Source organism: Dendropsophus ebraccatus, chromosome 2, assembly GCF_027789765.1.
Source record: "Dendropsophus ebraccatus isolate aDenEbr1 chromosome 2, aDenEbr1.pat, whole genome shotgun sequence".
NCBI classification, from domain to species: domain Eukaryota; kingdom Metazoa; phylum Chordata; class Amphibia; order Anura; family Hylidae; genus Dendropsophus; species Dendropsophus ebraccatus.
In genome coordinates this window covers 64,777,841-64,791,371 of record NC_091455.1, presented here as the reverse complement: position 1 = coordinate 64,791,371, position 13,531 = coordinate 64,777,841, and the positions used below count along the sequence as shown (strand labels likewise).

At 40.1% G+C, this 13,531-nt stretch overlaps 1 protein-coding gene and 1 long non-coding RNA gene across 2 annotated transcripts in view; one reads left to right on the top strand and one right to left on the bottom strand.

Moving 5' to 3' along the window:
• Positions 1-2,104: 2,104 nt before the first annotated feature.
• LOC138784488 (germ cell nuclear acidic protein-like) lies at positions 2,105-4,424 on the bottom strand. Its single transcript, XM_069960068.1, has 7 exons — positions 4,115-4,424; positions 3,438-3,515; positions 3,258-3,343; positions 2,964-3,105; positions 2,748-2,877; positions 2,445-2,652; positions 2,105-2,233 (listed from the first exon to the last, which is right to left on the bottom strand). Exons 1-7 carry the CDS (start codon positions 4,295-4,297, stop codon positions 2,146-2,148), a joined length of 915 nt encoding a protein of 304 aa, XP_069816169.1. The 5' UTR covers positions 4,298-4,424; the 3' UTR covers positions 2,105-2,145.
• A 316-nt stretch (positions 4,425-4,740) lies between these two features.
• The window catches only part of LOC138784487 (uncharacterized), a 93,334-nt gene continuing 84,543 nt past the window's right edge, over positions 4,741-13,531 (top strand). Inside the window, exon 1 of the long non-coding RNA XR_011361858.1 lies at positions 4,741-4,884. This is a non-coding gene — a long non-coding RNA (uncharacterized lncRNA). The remainder of the gene's footprint in view (positions 4,885-13,531) is intronic.

Here is a 13,531-nt window from a genome sequence, read left to right as displayed (position 1 = left end):
GCTATAAAAAAAACAATAGAATCTAAAGAACAAAAATTAATGCTCTACAGGATCGAAAGAAATGTAGATAAAGAATCTCTATCTTTAATATAATTAAGGAACTCTGAGTACTCCTAGGGTGCCCTTTGCCTCTGCCGTCTGATACCAAACAGTAGTACAAAAGTGTTTCATAACAGCTTCCCTCTCCTCCTGCGACATAACCTTTATGAGAAAAAAATTCCATTTTTTGATGAAATTTTTTGTGGAAACATCTTTGTTGCGGATTGCATCCAGCATTTCCCAATGAAGAGTTTCTTTAAGCGAGGTTGTTAGCTCAGAAATAGTGGGAAGTGTGTCAGAGATCCAGTGGTTTAGTAAGCCTTTTAAGGCCAATAACAGAGTAAGATGAATACATTTTGAGGCTATAGGTTTTTCAGAGGGATCTCCATCCCCGGCCACCACAACATGAAAAACATAACTGAGTAGAGTTAGAGGTATGGATTCATTCCATGTATTCTGAATAAAGGTTTGTACTAATTGCCAGTATATCTGAATTTGAGAACAAGACCAAACACAGTGTAATAAATCTGCGCTTGGTTCTTTACATTTTGGACAATATGTCAAGAAATCATCTGGCATGGTGAAGTAAGAAAAGTTAAAAGCATAAATTGCCTTATGGAGTAGCCGGAAGTGGATTTCCCTCAATTTTACACTGGGAGTGGCTGCAGTAACATATCGGATGCTATTTAGCAATTTTTGTTCCAAATTATCTGTTTGTGTTTCTGCAGACCATTTCCGAAGAAAAGGCGGAGGAGATTTGTGTAAGGAATCAACACTTATCCTACAGTATATTTGTGAAAGAGATAAGGTGGGAGAAGAATTGGAGCATAGAAAATCAAAATCATTAGTTTTTTCTGCCTTCGCACAAGATTTAACTCTATTAATAGCAAAAGAACACAGTTGTTCAAATAAAACCTGGAGATGGTAAATCCGATGCATTACTCGGTAACATTATAGTCGATGGCCCTACATTCTTGCAGCAGATTTTCATTCCACTGTGAGAATGTAGTGACAGCCATGTTTAACTAATTAGCTGCCAATAAAATAATAAACTGCCCATGCTTTCTTGCCTGTGCTCCCACGCCGCACTTCTGCTTGAGTCTCTGGGTTCCGGCACACTTATGTCCCACTAAACCAACCACTGAGCTGTTCTGCTGCAGCCAGTGATTCGCTGAACGTGCCGTTTGTAAGCTGGGACCCAGAGACTCAAGTAGGAGCGCACCAGAGGATTGTGGGCAGATAAGCATGGCCTGTTTATTTATCGGCAGCTAATTAGCTAAACATGTCTGTCACTTTGATCTTGCAGCAAAATGAAAATCTGCTGTGTAAATGCAGAGTCATAACCTGTAATGTTACAGAGTGTCGCAGCAGATTTGCTGCAACAATCACAGTGTGAAATCCGCTGCAAACTTGCTATGTGTAAGCGTACCCTTATTATATATCACCTGATCATAAGGAAACTTTCTAATGAAAAGTGCAAAAAGTCTCAGCGTATCTAGGAAATCACAAATAAGCAAAGGATCTATTTTATTCCACTATTCCTAGATGGTGGAATAAAACAAATCCTTTGCTTATCTGTAACCTCCTGGCTACGCTGTTGACTTTTTGCACTTTGGATTAATTTATAGGGCGAGGTCCCCCATTTTTTGTCTACTTGTGGAACAGGAGTACCTGATGCTGACTTCTCTTGTATTTCTATATTTATGCACATATATTGTTCTCATCACATGAATTTTGTACATTTTTATACATTATTGAATAATCACAGATTGATTGTGATCATGCACTTGTATATTATACTGAGTCTGAACACTATATTGTATCACTGCTTGAAAAAGGCAACATTGTATCCTAAAACGTCATACTGGTGTGTATTTAACTCTAAAGTTTCAGAACAGTGTTGTCTGCATTATATTTTTTTGGGGAAAATTTTGCGGCGCAGATGCTGCAGAACCAGTGTTCCAGCTTAGCGTTTAGTTGTATGGGCCTTTAATACTGAACTCTGTTTCTGACACCATAAACTTTAACAACAAAATATTTGGTTTTAAAAGATGTTTTAATTACGGACATGTTACCACAACAGACAGATAATGGTTACTGGTGATCTCAAGTGCTTTTGAGTAGAACCATCTTGTTGTGGCAGATGCCACACATAGATTTCTCAATATCAACAGATTCTCTCCAACGTCCAAGTCTAGGGTGGAAAAAAAGCATATATCAAAGAGAGATATAGAACCACAAACACCCAAATTAATTGATAGAACCCCTTAAATATTTGACTAGTCACCAGACAGCAGTGAAGCCAGCAGTGGGGTGACTAGCACATCATGCATGCTCAGAGATGGATTTTCCCTGGATTATGCATGTGACACACTGCTAGACTTTTATAACTATCTGCAACTTACCTCTTTTTGCACCCTGAGCATTCATAAACCACAGAATAATGGATTTCATAAGTATTCTGTTCAGTAATTGGTGGCAGGTCAGGGTGAATTAGTTCAGCATCTTCACAATATGACTTCCATAACCAGCCATGTAGGTCATCCGCTTGCCCATCTAGAATCCAACAGGCAGCATGGCACATTTCATGGATTATGGTGTCTCTCAGGCGTTCTGAAGACAGAAGATTATATAAGAACAGTCAGATAAATTCACACAGCAGACTTCAAAGCAGCAAATCTATGAATTGTACTCAATGTGAATTATACCTGCACAATCACAGATTTTGTCAGATAGTTGGATGACTGCATATCGATCCCCATTGTTTTCTCGGAATCCAGTGCGGCCAGTGGTTTTTGTAAGTCTTTTATTCCAACTTATGCTCATTTCAGCAGGAAGCTACAGAATAAAGATAGGAATATATAAAACTGTGACAAAGATAAGCCTTTAAATAATTGAGATACGGATGTTTTATGATTGTATACCTGATTCTCAAAGACGGTCTGATTGTAAAACCTGTAGAGGCGTCTTGTCAGCTCCTGCTTGGACTGCTTGAAATTGTCCACATATTTGGCCTCTGACGTTAAGTCCATCAAGAAGCAATTCTTAATGGGACGCCCCTGTCTCCTGGTAACAAAAATAAAACTTCACATATCACTTTCATATATAGTTTAAGAACGGACATAACAAGGAAACAGACACACATCTCTCGAGTGACTATAAACAGATTGAACACGGTTTGCATTTATCTGTTTACTTCTGGTAACAAAATACTCTACCTTGTCTCCTGCACAATTCTGCATGGAAGATCCTTGACACTAGACTCTTCACCGCTGCATGGAGACCTCGGTATAAATGGATAAGACTGGAATAAAGAAATATAAGACCCAAACATTTAAAATGTAGCAAAAGAGAGAGTATACTGTAACTATAAGAAGTGTAGAGTAGTGACCACCCACCTGATGTACAATCTCATCGCATCCTTTGTCCACTGCATTGGACTCTACAACTTTAGGGCACTTTCTCTTGACCTGTAACTATGAAGATTATACACTGATTTATAGGCCATTTCTATTGACTACTGCATGGAGAATAGGATACAGCTGGTACAGATATATGAGCACTACTAGTAAATATGTTACAGTATGGGCACAGATATATGGGGGGCTGTGACACCTTGGAACTAAAACGTTACATGAGACATTTTTATAGAGGTTAAGGGAGGCTTCTACAGTCAATCGGTTCCTTTGGTGATATTACCCCACTAGAATATTGTTCTGATTTTCCTGAGAAGAAGATATGTGCCATACATAAAAGCCACCCAGTAGCAGATCACAATAGGTCCGTTTTGGGCAGTAGCCTGGGGCCCAGAGCTCCTGGGGGGCCCATGGCTACCCAAACAGGCTTATACTTTCAGTGGTGTACTGTCTCCTGGCTACAATTCTGCCATGATTTCCAAACCATCGCTGCTTTTTTACTTAGATTTCGACAAATCAGGGCATCATGACATTATCTGTCCTGTACTTTGAACACCACGCTAATGCTGCTATAGTAACAGTGGGTTAGGGGGGGCCAGGATTGGTGAACAGCCCGGGGCCTATGCTAAAGTTAATCTGCCCCTGAAGCCATCACTTACCTGGTCACCGGTGCCGCTGTTGTCTGTGTCAGACTCATTATTAAATTTCAGCTTCCTTTTAGGCATTTTCACATATCCAAAAAGGAACAGCAATATCCTCACTCCACTCACTCCAACAATCTTCAGAGGATGAGGCCAGAAGCAGATCTCGGAACATTTTACCTTGACTCCACATTGTGACATCACGGCTATTGTCACATCACTGCAAGTGTGATGTCATGACATGTGTGTGTAATTAGAATATAATGTGTATAGGTATATACAGGGTATAATCAGTATATACATATACATAGTGATATTGATTATGTTGTGATAATGACATAGGTCAAAGGGTGGATACATTAGACTTGGCCTGAAAAGTCCTTAATCCCAATGTAAATGTTTCAGTGTTTGCCTGCAATTCAATTCAACAGCTAAAACGGTAAAACTGACACGTTCGGCTGTTTGGACAACACTTGGGGGGAGATTTCTCAAACTGGTGTAAAGTAGAATTGCCTTAGTTACTCCTAGCAACCAATCAGGTCCCACCTTTCATTTCCCACATAGTGTTTGGAAATTGAAAGGTGGAATCTGATTGGTTGCTAGGGGCAACTTAGCCAGTTCTACTTTACACCGTGTTTGATAAATCTCCCCCTTGGTGTGCTCTAAGAGCAGGGGAAGTGAATGGACTGCAGAGGGGTTTGTAGAGCATGAAAATCAAAGGATTAAGTGGATAAGAGCTTCCTCTGATCCCAAGAGTGCTGCGGAGGCTACTTTTAAGATCTGGATCTGTAAGTAATAGTTCCACTTCTTAGGGTGCGTTTACACAGACAGATTTATCTAACTCTGATTTTGGAAGCCAAAGCCAGGAATGGATTTGAAAAGAGGAGAAATTACAGTCTTTACTTTATGGCCTGTTCTCTGTTTATAGTTTGTTCCTGGCTTTGGCTTCGAAAATCTGTCAGATAAATCTCTCTGTGTAAATGCACCATTAGTGTAGGAATAGACTGTGAGCTGCAATGGCTGCATACTGGGGAACCCTACAGCTTGCCATCAAAAGACAATGGGCAGTGCAAGGTTAAACTTTAAGTGAATGTTGGAAGCAGGGATGATGCACAGAAAAACATAGAGGCACTACAAGTCCCAGAATAGCCCATAAATTAACACATTCACACTGAAATACTGAGTATTACAATGCCCCTCCTAGCTTAGACAGAGGCCTTATTATTAGTCTTGTGTCTTTCTCCCTGGCTGTAAATGGCTGTGCTCACAGTTTCTCAGGTAGCTCCTTGAATATGGTAGAGCTTAGAGGTGGGAAAACACATCCATTGGTGTGGTCCTCCCGCCATGTTACAATAACTCTTGTCCAAAGCAGTGACCAGTGCCAGCAGCAGCCTACTCCTCTTATCTAACAAGATACAGAGGCTGAGAAGTGGAAAAACAAGTGCACGGGTTAAAAAAAAAATTCAATAAAAATTGTATAGTCTATATTGAAATAATATATAATGCGAAAAATAAGTATTTGATATGCTGTTGATTTTGCAAGTTTCCCAAACTACAGAGAATGGATAATTGTGTAATTTTTATCGTTAGGGACAAAATCTGTGTCAAGCAGTGTACTGCTGCTTTTGCACGGAACGATTATTGTTTGAATTTTCACAATAACGTTCGCATTTGAGCGATAATTGTTAAATGTAAAAACAGCAAACGATCAAGCGACGAGCGAGAAATCGTTCATTTTGATCTTTCAACATGTTCTCAAATCGTTGTTCATTGTTCGCTAAAAATTCGCAGATTGCTTTGTGTAAACAGTCTTTCAAAGATTCACCTTGTATGAAAGATGGGCTTAAGAGATCTTACCCCTTCAGGACCGGGCTAATTTTTGTTTTTTTTTAAAAGGCCATAGCACTTGCATTTTCTCACCTACAGACCCACATGAGCCCTTATTTTTTTGTGCAACTAATTGTACTTTGCAATGGCAGACTTAATTTTTGCATAAAATATATTATATGCACAGGGAGGCTATGTTCACACTACGTATATTTGAGGCTGTATAGCAAACAAAACAAGGAGTGGATTGAAAACACAGAAAGGCTCTGTTCACATAATGTTGTAATTGAGTGAATGGCCGTCATTTAATGGCAAATATTTGCTGTTATTTTAAAACAACGGCTGTTGTATTAAAATAATGGAAGTTATTTACCGTTATATGGCGGCCATCCACTCAATTTCAACATTGTGTGAACAGATCCTTTCTGTGTTTTCAATCCACTCCTGGTTTTGGTTGCTATGAGGACCTGACATGAGGACCAAATACAGCCTCAAATATACATAGTGTGAACCCAGTGAAATTGGAAATAAATTGCAATATTTTTTATGTGGGGTGGTTTTTTGCGCCATACAGTATGGTAAAACTGACTTGTTACGCATGTTCCTCAGGTTGTTACGATTACAACGATATGTGACATGTATAACTGTTATATTATTTGATGGCTTATAAGAAATCAAAACCTTTCAAAAAAACTAAATGTTCTATAAAATCGCTCCATTCCCAGGCTTATAGCGCTGTTATCCTTTGGTCTATGGGGCTGTGTGAGGTGTTATTTTTTGCGCCATGATATGTACTTTCTATCAGTACCTTACTTGCATATATGCGACTTTTTGATCGCTTTTTATCACAATTTTTCAGAATTTGATGCAACCAAAAATGCGCAATTTAGCACTTTGGATTTTTTTTTTTACGCTTACACCGTGTACTGTGCGAGATCAGGAATGTGATAAATTTATATTTTAGGCAATTAAGCACGCAGCGATGTCAAATATGTTTGTTTATTTATTTATTTATTTTATTTATAAAATGGGAAAAGGGGGTGATTTAAACTTTTATTAGGGGAGGGGATTTTTTATTATTAAAAACACTTTTTTAAAAATAGTTTTTACTAACAATAATTAGAAGCCCCTTGGGGGACTTCTATATACACAGCACTGACCATCAGATCGGTGCTCCGGGATCAGCGTCATTCTGACGCAGAGCCTCGGCCGGATCAGTACACCGGATCCCCCACTAGACACCAGGGAGAGGGGCACACAAGACAGTTAGAGGCAGCTGTCATGTTTGACAGCTGCATCTAACTGTCCTAATTAGTTGGTGTGGCCGATCGGCAGCACCCGCTAATAGCTGCGGCCCCGTGGCACGTCCCCTCTCTGAACCTCCCCGCCCCCCGCAGGACGTGCCGGTACATTCATTATTTGCTCTGGAGTACCCCTTTAATAACAAATGATTTATGAAAAACAATTTAGCCATACATACACTAAATAAATTAATCACAGTGTATGAATCACAATCAAGTAAACTGCTGGCTCCAAACATAGGCTATGTTCACACAACGTTTATTCAGCACTGTTTAAAATTACGTCCGTCATTTTGAGTCTAAAATAACGGACATCATTTAGCAGCCTGGCCTCCCCTTAATGCTATGACTGGTGTTTGTACACTATTCTAGTTTGGGTTACTAATTGGCCTTTGGGTGCGGCTTAATTGAAAAGTCCATTGAATTTAATAGTAAAAATGGAGAAAGAATGGTGACAAAAGAAAAACTGTGTGTGAACAACTAATAAAATACATCCGCTGTTTGCAAAAGACGTCTGAAAATAATGATCATGTTAATTATTTTGACGCCGGCGGCAAAAACGTCCATTATTCAATACATTGTGTGCATTGGACATTCGCCTTTCCATTGACTTCAATGCATTGCCATTGCTGTCAGCTAAATCGCAGCAAAAATGGATGTAATTTTAAATATCAAAATCGGCCGCCTTTTCTCTATTTTTGACGTTGTGTGAACATAGCCATATAAATTATTCATATAGTATCTGGTGGGTAATATATCCAGTCTATGATATATCCCTGGTGTATCTATTACATTATTGCGCCAATATTTGAACAGCTGAACAGCTGATCAATGTGTGATGAACACCACTGTACCATGTACATTAGGACTAAAGCACACAATAGCTATTCAGTTCTGCTCAAAATATTCACTGCTTATTGTCTGTTTCTGGTTTTGGCATCGAAAATCTGTCAGATAAATTGGTTAATTATCTGAGTGTAAATGCAGCCTAACCCTCGATTCACACGTTGTAAGAGTGCGGCTGTATTTGCGGCTGTAATTGTGCGGCGGTATTTTTGGTGGTTCGTGTGTATGCTGGGAAGTATAGGATATGCGGCTGCACAGTGCACACTATGTATGAATCTACGGCCCTATCGTAAACGGACCCGTAAAAAATGAACAAGACCATTATTTGCGGCTGGACATGCGGCCGAGGATTGACAGGCGGTCCGTACGGAGTACTTCAAAAATAGCCGGCAATGATGCCGAATGCCGATGCCTCTAATAGTTACTATATTAAATTAATCAAAGACATTTTATTTGTAATCAAGACACTTTCGTTGATCAATAATTTATTTCTAACGAATCCATCATTTTGCAATTAAATATACTGTTAAAAAAAATAGATATATAAATAAATGTATATTTATCTATATATTTATTTTTTGACAGTATATTTAATTGCACAATGATGGATTCGTTAGAATTAAATTATTGACAAACGAAACTGAATTTATTTCCAAGAAAATGTGTTTTATTCATTAAATATTAATTAGTACAGGAAGCTCTATAAGCCGGTAATTCATATGCCGGCAATAGAGCATTCTGTACTAATCATCACTTTACTTTAATGAAAACATCAAATGTTTCTTCTAATTATGTTATGACAATAACATTATTAGAAGAAACATTTAGAATTATATGTGCGCTCAGCTGATTGGCTGTTCGGCTGAGCGCACATATAATGAGCCGGTCCGCAGTACAGTGACTTCATTGTGCTGCGGACCAGCGAAGAGGACACATCGGGGTGAGTATAGAGCTCTCCCCACCCCCTCCCCGGCACTGCACCCCTCCCAGCAAGGAAGGGGGGGTCAGTTAACCCCTTCCTTGCTGGGATGGGTGCAGTCTGACATCAGTCTGGCCCCCAGGGGGTTAAGGGGGATGCAATACATCCTCCCTTAACCCCTTGGGGGCCAGACTGTAAGCAGCGATCTGTAAAGATGCTGCATACTGTAAGGTGCACAACACCGCTCACAATGATGGGTGTTGTGCTCCTGTTTGTGTGTTTTTTGTGTGTTTCTCCCTTTTTGTTTTTCAGATATCGGTATCCTGTGGATTACGTCGGATTCCGTGGACTACGTCGATGACCAGCGGTTGTTCTTTGAATTTTTTAAATAAAATGGTCAATGAGGGGTGTGGGGGTGTTTTTATTTGAATAAAAAAATTTGTAAACTTGTGTCTTGTCTTTATTTCTTTACTTTTTAGACTTAGTAGTGGAAGCCGTCTAATAGATGGAATCCATTACTAAGTTGGGGCCTAGTGTTAGCCGGTATAAAATGGCTAACACTAACCCCCTATTATTACCCCAGTACCCAATGCCACCAGGGGTACTGGGAAGAGCCGGGTGCCAGTGGTCCCGGAGCGTCAAAATTGGCGCTCCTGGACCGGGCGGCAGCAGGCTGGTAAGATTTAGGCTGGGGAGGGCCTAAACCAATGGCTCTTCCCACCCTGGTGTTACCAGGCTGCTGTCGCTTGGTTTTTAACCCGGCTGGTTATAAAAATAGGGGGGACCCTATGCGTTTTTTTTTAATTATTTATTTATTTAAAAAAAAATTCGCATAGGGTCCCCCCTATTTTTATAACCAGCCGGGTTAAAAACCAAACGACAGCAGCCTGGTAACACCAGGGTGGGAAGAGCCATTGGTTTAGGCCCTCCCCAGCCTAAATCTTACCAGCCTGCTGCCGCCCGGTCCAGGAGCGCCAATATTGACGCTCCGGGACCACTGGCACCCGGCTCTTCCCAGTACCCCTGGTGGCATTGGGTACTGGGGTAATAATAGGGGGTTAGTGTTAGCCATTTTATACCGGCTAACACTAGGCCCCAACTTAGTAATGGATTCCGTCTATTAGACGGCTTCCACTACTAAGTCTAAAAAGTAAAGAAATAAAGACAAGACACAAGTTTACAAATTTTTTTATTCAAATAAAAACACCCCCACACCCCTCATTGACCATTTTATTTAAAAAATTCAAAGAACAACCGCTGGTCATCGACGTAGTCCACGGAATCCGACGTAATCCACAGGATACCGATATCTGAAAAACAAAAAGGGAGAAACACACAAAAAACACACAAACAGGAGCACAACACCCATCATTGTGAGCGGTGTTGTGCACCTTACAGTATGCAGCATCTTTACAGATCGCTGCTTACAGTCTGGCCCCCAAGGGGTTAAGGGAGGATGTATTGCATCCCCCTTAACCCCCTGGGGGCCAGACTGATGTCAGACTGCACCCATCCCAGCAAGGAAGGGGTTAACTGACCCCCCCTTCCTTGCTGGGAGGGGTGCAGTGCCGGGGAGGGGGTGTGGAGAGCTCTATACTCACCCCGATGTGTCCTCTTCGCTGGTGCGCAGCACAATGAAGTCACTGTGCTGCGGACCGGCTCATTATATGTGCGCTCAGCCGAACAGCCAATCAGCTGAGCGCACATATAATTCTAAATGTTTCTTCTAATAATGTTATTGTGATAACATAATTAGAAGAAACATTTGATGTTTTCATTAAAGTAAAGTGATGATTAGTACAGAATGCTCTATTGCCGGCATATGAATTACCGGCTAATAGAGCTTTCTGTACTAATTAATATTTCATGAATAAAACACATTTTCGTTTAAATAAATACAGTTTCTTTGTTCAATAATTTAATTCTAACGAATCCATCATTGTGCAATTAAATATACTGTCAAAAAATAAATATATATATAAATATACATTTATTTATATATATATTTATTTTAACAGTATATTTAATTGCAAAATGATGGAATCGTTTACATTTAATTATTGAACAATAAAAGGGACTTTATTAGACAGAAAATGTGTTTTATTAATTCAATATATTAACCATGAGAGACATCGGCTATAGTGCAGAGGATCGCAAACCCCGGTAATAGCGATTCATGTAAACTGTGTTCCCTGCTTTCCCAGATGCATCCAGAGGTGTTTGCATCACTTTCTTAACATTTTATTTGTTATTTTTAGTTGAACCAGATTTCCAAGTAAATGACCGTATGTTTTGAGCCGCATGTCTATTTTTTCCCACGGCCGGAGTTTCACCCGCACATTTACAGCCGCATAAAAAATACAGCCGCACAGTTACAGCGTGTGAAACCAGCCTAAGGGGGACATTTATCAATTTGCTCCCCTGACCCCTTCTCCAAGGCATACACCAGCCGTATCCCCCTCCTGCCTTAGGGGCGGGAAGTGGGGAGGAGGTGTGGCCTCCTCACGCTCCTGATTTATTATGATTACATGAGGAGTAAATCATGATACAAATTTATACCTTTTTTAAATTTTTTCATTTTATTTCATAGTGCTGACTTTTCTGTTAGATAGCCACGTAACTGAATTCTCTAAAAAAAACTTTCTAGAACACAGCTGCAAGCTTGGTGGCTAAAAATGTTAAACTTCTCAGTTTGGATTTTAAAAATGCTCCTGTGTCTATATGTTTATATGTTGCTGTTACATTCCTGCTATTCTTAACAATTTTCTTTTCTGATGTGTTCAGTTCTTGTGGGCAGAGGTAGCTTCTAGTGCTCGGATTCTTATTGGTTGGCTTGTAAACCAACAGCAATCCCTTTACTCTTACACAAGAGGATCTACGTGATGGCAGTGAGATACTAAGCATGAGTGTCCACCAAAACTAGGTGGACCATCTAAAAGGGATTAATAAAACAATTAATAAAACATCCAGAGATGCAATAACAAGTGTGTAATAGCAGTTTCCAGATATTGGAGCATTTGTAAAGTCTATGCACAAAAAAAAAAAAAATCCTTTTAAATCCACTCCTGGAGTTCACGGAGGAAAAGGGGACATGTCCAACCAGAAGGACCTGTGCAGAGGGAGATCCATCAGAAGTGGGCCAACCAAGAGTACATTGAGGTGATTACCAGCAGCATCAAGAAGATTGCTGATTTCCTCAACTCCTTTGACGTGTCCTGCCGCTCACACCTGGCTTCATTAAACGAGAAGCTGACGGCATTGCAGAGACGTATTAAGTACATAGAAGAGCGATCATTAAAGGAGAAACCCTGACTTAGAGGCCCCTCCCCCGTATTTTGTATACAGATATTCACTATGGATTCCTCCGCCTTCTGCTAATAACACTGCATTTACATTGGCATCACCTAATTATTCCTCCATTTTATTCTTCACTGAACTTTATTGGTCAGCAAAAGCCCACGTGATGAGCAGTTCTTTGTCTGGATGGCAGCATTGATGTGCAAGAACCGGGGCATTGTGTCAATAATAACTGTTTTCTAGTTATTTTTTTTTTCTTTTGTATCAGTGTTTCTGTAACTTCAAACTTTATTAAAATCAATGGAACAAAATGGCTGTGGCTTATAAAGAAGAATGGAAAAATGCTACATTAACACACACGTTGCAGCATATGATGGTGGATTCACACGTACTGTATCTGCAGCGGATTTCATGCTGTGAGTTTACAGCAAAATCTGCTGCTAACACCTTCCCAGTCACTTCAATGAGATACATAGTATTGAAAAGTCAGCCCTCTTAACTCGCCGCTGCTTGGGTACATATATTACCGGGTCTCCAATCAGTGTGCTGCGGCGGGGCAGTGCATTGATTTGCCGAGTGCCGGGAGCTCCCGAAGCGGGGACCCTGTAATGTATGTACCCGGGTGTGTTAGGGGCTGACTTTTCAATACACGCAGCGGGATAACAATCCTGCTGCGAGTATGTCATCTTATTGAAGTGACTGAGAAGGTTTCTGCAGCAGATTTCGCTGCAAGCTTGCAGCGTGAAATCCGCTGCAGAAGACGGTATGTGTGAACCCGCAGTTGGATATAGAAGGGCAGTTCTGATAAAGTTATTTTGTTTTTCATTATTAGGCCAGGATTGGATCAGAAAGGGAGACCGGCGGAGACTTACTGTACATGGTTACTTTTTGTATCCAGTTCTGTGTTTTTGGCTTAAACAAATGGAGCAAAAATTGATTCAAAACTGCATGTAAGATGCCAGCCTCACAATCACGTTAACAAACTAATACCAGTTTTCTTGGAAATCAATTAGCCTGACAGTGGTTTTTTTGATTGGAAAAGGAAACGGTGTGTCTGGAGTAAACTAATGTGACAACATAAACCTGATGTAGAAGATGAGGTAATTAAAGTAATGACCTAAGTGTGGAAATGCAGCTTAGGTAAGCACTGAGATCCAATATTGTACCATGCTACAAATGATCATAAAATGATCATTAAATTACAGCACAATTCCAATTGAGGTCTAAAAAAATTATATTTAAGCC

Excerpts from the sequence above, each read along its gene's own strand:
- LOC138784488 (XM_069960068.1), bottom strand. The coding sequence starts at position 4,297 with ATGTCACAATGTGGAGTCAAGGTAAAATGTTCCGAGATCTGCTTCTGG. Across the intron at positions 3,516-4,114 it reads ACAGCGGCACCGGTGACCAG|TTACAGGTCAAGAGAAAGTG; the intron begins GTAAGTGATGGC and ends TAATCTTCATAG. Across the intron at positions 2,653-2,747 it reads CAAAATCTGTGATTGTGCAG|AACGCCTGAGAGACACCATA; the intron begins GTATAATTCACA and ends TTCTGTCTTCAG.